General features: G+C 45.9%; 1 protein-coding gene across 5 annotated transcripts in view; it reads right to left on the bottom strand.

The window, feature by feature from the left end:
- Window positions 1-6,463, bottom strand: part of igf2bp2a (insulin-like growth factor 2 mRNA binding protein 2a) — a 146,624-nt gene that overhangs the window by 21,392 nt on the left and 118,769 nt on the right. For all 5 annotated transcript variants that reach the window (XM_048599299.1, XM_048599298.1, XM_048599300.1 and 2 more), the window contains 2 exons: window positions 6,222-6,296; window positions 381-512 (listed from right to left, as the gene is read on the bottom strand). In XM_048599299.1, coding sequence (XP_048455256.1) covers window positions 381-512; window positions 6,222-6,296 — 207 coding nt within the window. The remainder of the gene's footprint in view (window positions 1-380; window positions 513-6,221; window positions 6,297-6,463) is intronic.

Raw genomic sequence — 6,463 nt, 5'->3', positions numbered from 1 at the left:
AGTGGCCCCTTGTGTCTATCTCGGTGAACTCAGGACAGTCCCCAGGAACTCGATCAGTGAGAATCCGCAGTGAGGCCACACGGCCACAAGAGGTAAGGACGTGCCCGTTCTCTTGGCAATGAAGCATGGGGAACAGGGGTCTCTCCATCTAGTGTGTGCTCCCATCGACCAAGAGGACAACTTAACCCACCAATTCGGACAGCCTGGCAAAGGGTGAGGTCATGAAATACACTGGGCTGGGGTGGGTGGGGTGATCTGTGACATTATGGAAGGAATTGGTCAGGCCAAGGACACTCAGCGCTAACCCTCTCCCAACCCCTAAGTCACACAGGGCTCTGGGGTCAGCACAGTCTGTGCCGTGAACACCACACACCACTCACCGTCTTGCCTCCTTTGCCAATGACCCTTCCGGCTGCGGAGGATGGGACCTTGATGTTTGCCTCCAGTTTGACCTCTTCCTTCGGGCTAAAGAAGTTCTCCTCCTTCAGCTTGCCGTAGATCCGGCCTTGAGCCTGAAACCGGAAGTCAACAAAATACCAATTCGGTGTGAACCAGAGAGAGGTTAATTCCCTTTGGTGAGGAGAGGGGACATGAGGAACAGTGAGCTGTAGTGAGGAGACTTCACGGACGGAGCTACGATTGACAAGAGGAGTGCAGTCGATAGGAAAATGGTCCGAAGCAGAATGGCCCACTGCTCCATGTTCAAACAGAAGAGTATTTAACATTACAGTACAGTTTGTCTCTGGGCTCTTGGTCATAGCTGTGAAGGGGTAGACTGCATAAATTTACAGACGAGACAAGATATAGCAAAGACTGAATGGTTTGAATGAGAGATCTAAACGTTCATAGAGTATGGCATAGTCAGTCTAGCAAATAACAGAAAGACAGTGAATTTCCTGGCATCAGGATGATCTCTGCACCAGCACTTGACCTGTCAGACTTAATAATGAACCTAACTTGGTTAACAGCCTAACTATAAATTGACACAATCCATTGTAGGGACCATGATAAATCAACTCGATCCAGTGCAGTGATTGTGATAAATCAACATAATCCAGTGGAGGGACTGTGATAATCAACTCGATCCAGCATAGTGATCATGATAAATCGACATAATCTATTGCAGTGATGGTGATATGTTCTGAGTCCAGCCTTGGGTTTGTAAGAAGAGGGATAGTTGCAGGGTGGAGTTGACCTAAAGATATGCTCATGTGCCTGTATCTGCGCTGCACACCCCGGTCAAACTGATTGGCCACTTACAAAGGAGGAGGATTAAAGGAAATTGCAAGCAATATCAAAATCAAAGAATCAATTACAGTTAGATTAGGAAAACGCTGGAGCAATGTGGTGTTCGAAAATGTCACCAAATGTAAGACAATGATCAACATGCTGAATAAATCAGTCAGTGTCTGTATTTACAGAACGCATAGAGGTCCATATGTTGGACACAACGAGCAAACTAGCGCTGAACCAGAAAGATATTCATACCTAATGTCACTGGACAAGTAATCTAGAACAAACACAAATTGCTGGAGAAACTCAAGAAGGTCTGGCTGCATCTGTAGAGACGGAAACACAGTTAACATTTCAAGCCCAGTGACCCAGCTTCAGTAATCCCGAATCCTAGTCTCCGATGTTCTGGGGACATGAGTCCAAATGCCACCACGGCAGACGGTGAAATTTAAATTAAATAAAAATCCAGATTTAAAAACTAATCTGATGGTGACCATGTGAATTGTCATAAAAGAAAACCCGTCAGGTTCACTGATGCCCCTTAGTGAGGAAATCCACCGTTCTTGCCCAGTCTGACTTGCATGTGACTTCAGACCCACTGCAAAGTGGTTGACTCTGAACTGCCCTCTGAAATAGTCGAGCAAGCAACTAGTTTAGGGTAATTGGGAGTGGGCAAAAAATGCTGGCCCAGCCAACAATGCCCATATCCCGTGAATGAGTAAAAAGAAATGCTAATGGCACTAAATGGTGATAAATACCTTTCGAGCAGATGTTGTCTGTACCAGGGTGTTAGAGGCAGTTGGTGAGAACATTGCAAATGGACTAATTATACTACTGCAATGTTCTCTCAGTTCTGAGACTGTAGGAGGGAAATTAGGGGCTTTTAAACCAGTTAGCTTGACATCTGTAGCCAGGACATTACCAGGAGTCTTTAATTAGGACAGTTTCTGAACATGATGAACATTCTCATTGCTGACAGAGAAGCAACAAGAAATTCAAGGTAAAAACTCAGAAAGCAGACATTTGGCCCATTGTACCTGGACTACCTAGAGAGAATTGTCTAGCTGGGCACCACCATTCACAGCCTTGCAGGTTACAGCATTGCAAAGAAGATGGCAGGGTAGCTTAGTGGTTAGCACTGCTGCCTCACAGTGCCTGGGACCCAGGTTTGATTCCAGTGTGGAGTTGGCACATCTCCCCATGTCTATGTGGGTTTCTGCCAGGTGTTTCTGGATTCCTCCTGTGGATGTGCAGGTAAATTGTTATAAATTGCCCCGTAGTGTCCAGAAATGCGCAGGCTAGGTTTAACCATGGGAAATGTGGGATTGGGTCGGTGTGGACTTGATGGGCCGAACGGCTTCTTCCTGCACTGTTGGGCTTCTACTTATATAGTGTTGTGTAAATGTGGCCATTGTTTCTAACTCCACCACCCACCATCCTTTGGGTGAAGAATATTTCTTGATTCCCTTCAATCCTTCCACCCATTTGCTTTACATTAAGATACACAGTTTAACGACCTCTCTGAAACACTCAGTCTGGGTCACTCCGTTAAATCTAGCCTCATCTCCAAAATAAACATCCCCTGGTCTTTTCAGTCTCCCTCATCTGTACAATTTTCACCCTGGCAACATCCTGGTAAATCTCCTCTGGGCCCTCTGCAGTGTAATTTCATCCTTCCTGAAACGCCATGAGCAAAAAAAAAGTAGTCAAATGTGTGTTCTGAACAATTCCAGCATTACCCTGTTCCTCTTGTGCACTGCGCCTTGGCTATTAAAGGAAAGGATTCCATGGGTCTCCTTGAAGATTGAGAAGTGATTGTATTGAACCATAAAAGAATTTTAAGGGGTCTGACAAAGTAGATGTGGAAAACTTGTTTTCTCTTGTGGGAGAGTCTAGTACCAGAGGGCATAATCTCAGAATTAAGGGGTGGCACATTTACAACGGGGATGAGGAGGAATTTCTTCTCTCAGGGGGCAGTGAATCTGTGCAATTCTATACCCGCAGAAAGCTGTTTGAGGCTGAGTCATGAAGTGTATTCTAGGCTGAGAGAGACATTTTTAATCAGTAATGGAATCAAAAGGGTTAAACAAAACCAGTTAACTTTTTAAAGGAAGGGGGTGGAAGGGGATAGCTAGCACAGTCAGGCTAACCTTTGTGCAGTGCAGACTACTTGGGGAAACCATCTGAGGGACAGGATATGAAGTCAAGAATTAATCAAGGGCAGTCAGCATGGATTCATTGAGGGAATGGCACGTCTGACCAACTTCTTTGAACTTTTGAGGAAATCACGATGAGAATCAGTGAGGGTCATGTGTTTCAAATTGTCTGCATGGGTTTTAGCAAGGCTTTCAAGAAAGCTCCACATGGCAGTCTGGTCAGGAAACTCAGAACCGGGGAAATGAGCAGCGAGGTCGAAAATTCACTCTGCTGCTTAGACTGGTATTTATGTGACTGCAGGGTTCCACAGGGCTCTGGAGGAGACACAGTACTCTTTAGACTTGAATGTAGGGGGCATGATTAAAAAGATTGCCAGCCAACACGAAAATTGGCAGCGAGGAGGACAACCACAGACTGGTCAGATGGGCCGAGAAGTGGCAAATGGAATTTAACTCTGAATATGAGGTGAGGAATTTGGGGAGGTCAATAAGGCAAAGACATACACATTAGATGAGATCATATTGAGATGTGTACCATAAGAGAGGAACCTTCAACTGAATATCCACAAAGCCCTGAATGTGTCAGATCTGGCTGATAAGGTGGTCCATAAGATATAGGAGCAGAAGTAGGCCATTCAGCCCATTAAGTCTGCTCCACCATTCAATGGGATCATGGCTGATCTGATAATCCTTGACTCCACTTTCCTGCCTTTTCCCCATAAACTTTGATCCCCTTACTGACTAAAAATTTGTCTCTCTCAGCCTTGCATACACTTAATGACCCAACGACAACAGACCCCCGCAGTAAAGGATTATACTCGCTACCTGTTGAAAGAAAAAAATCCACCTTATCACCTTTAAAATAGTGACCCCTTATTCTGAGGTTATGTTCTCTGGTCCCAGACTCTCCCACAAGGGGAAACAACCTTTCTGCATCTACTCTGTCAAGGCCCCTATGAACCATTTGTCAATTAGGTCACTTCTCATTCTTCTATATCCCAATATATACAGGCCCAATCAACTCAACATCTCCTCATAAGACAGACCCTCCATACCCAGGATCAATCTAAGGGAACCTCCTCTGGACTGCCTCCAATGCCATATCTTTCCTTAGACAAGAGAACCCAATGGTGTAACAGCCTGTCTTCTGCTCTTCAGTTCAATCCACATATGATGATCTATCTGGCATATCATGTCTTCTCACTGCTGTAATTGTTTCATTATCCAATAGTGCCAATCCCGCCCCTCCACTCTTTTAAACTGGAAGTAAAGCTGTCTCTACAGTGTGCCCATTGAACTCTCAGCATTGAACAGGGACAGCACAAGGTTAGGTACAAGTATAGCTTCCCTCTGCACTGTCCTCATCAAATACTCGCACGACAGGGACAGCATGGGGTCAAATACCAGAGTGAAGTTTCCTCCACTCTTAAACAGAAAGTAAGGTTCTCTCAACACCATCCTCATCAAGAGCTCCCAGGACAGGTACAGCACGGGGTTAGACACAGAATAAAACTCCCTCTACAGTGTCCCCGTTGAATACTCCCAGGACAGGTACAGCATCGGGTTAGATACAGAATAAAACTCCCTCTACAGTGTCCCCATCAAACACTCCCAGGACAGGTACAGCATGGGGCTGGATACAGAATAAAACTCCCTCTACAGTGTCCCCATCGAATACTCCCAGGACCGGGACAACACGGCGTTAGATACAGAATAAAACTCCCTCTAGTGTGCCCATCGAACACTCCCAGGACAGGTACAACACAGGGTTAGATACAGAGTGAAGCTCCCTCTTCGCTTTTAAACTAAGGTAATGAAATAGGATTAAATAAGCCCCTGATGGGACGCTGTAACAAAATACAATTTAATGGCTAACAGAAATTTGTATAATGAAATGGAAACGTACTAAATTAAAGTGACATTGAAAACCCTGTAACTGGGAATGTTGACAACGTCATCCTTGCCCTTCAGTGAAACTGAAACAGATCTTCCATGTGTCTATCTGCGCCCTAATCACATATGCCACATTCATCGCAAACCCTGCACTGAAATATTCACCAGTGATCGCTGAATAACTTTGCTGTCTACTATCTGCTTTGCTCACTCACTAACTGCCTTTTAATTCCAGTTTGTTTTTCCTTCCTTCTCAACCGTCACCCATTCCCACCACCACCTGCATCAAGATGGTTTAACTCTTCACCAATGACAATAGCAAACCTTGTTTCCATGGGTTTGCTCCCAGTCCTTTTGAGGGGCAAATTGTCCAGGGTCCACTTCCCCAGAACAGGTTAGTGGGTTGGGGAAGTGGAAACACTTTGATTTTTATTTTACTCATTCTTGAGATGCGGCCGTCGTTGGCTGGGCCAGCATTTCTTGTTCGTCCCTAACTGCCTCGAACATAACTCTGACTTGCTGGGTCGTTTTAGAGAGCAGCTGCATTGCTGTGGGTCTGGAGTCACATGGAGGCCAGACCAGGTAAGGTTTCCTTCCCTAAAGGACATTCGTGAGCCCGACGAGTTTTCACAACAATCAACAAATTAGACCTTTAATTCTACATTCTCATTAGTTCAAATCCCACAGTTTGCAATGGTGGGATTCGATCCCCAGAACATAACCTGGCTCTCTGGATTACTGGGCCATTGCCTTCCTCACCCCCAAAATCACTTACTGGTGGATACTTCCCTACAACTCGCCCCAACCCCTCTCTCCGAGATGGGTGGTCACCCGCTCCGAGGGACACTCCCCCCCACTCCACCTCCCCGAGGGTCACTATCATTCACACTCCCCCTCCAACTTTACCGCGGCTGGTTAATTTGGTGTCGGCTGACTCACCTTAAACTGAGCCTCTGGCGAACCGATGATAATCACCATCCTCTCATTCGCTTCGGGTCCCTCGGGAGGAGCTATCTGCGATTAAAACCCACCCAGAGAAGGTGAGGGTCAGTCATCGATATCTACTTGAGCACCGCACTCCCAATCAAAGCTGGTTACTTTCGGATGGCACAGAGGGAATTGAAGATGAAGCAAAAGTTTCCTGGAGGGGCATGAGGGTGAACAGGGGCTGAAGGTGTTGG

Source organism: Rhincodon typus, chromosome 7 (assembly GCF_021869965.1).
Source record: "Rhincodon typus isolate 14 chromosome 7, sRhiTyp1.1, whole genome shotgun sequence".
Taxonomy (NCBI): Eukaryota; Metazoa; Chordata; class Chondrichthyes; order Orectolobiformes; family Rhincodontidae; genus Rhincodon; species Rhincodon typus.
Note: the sequence above shows the minus strand (reverse complement) of the source record. Positions and strands in the feature narration are given on the sequence as shown.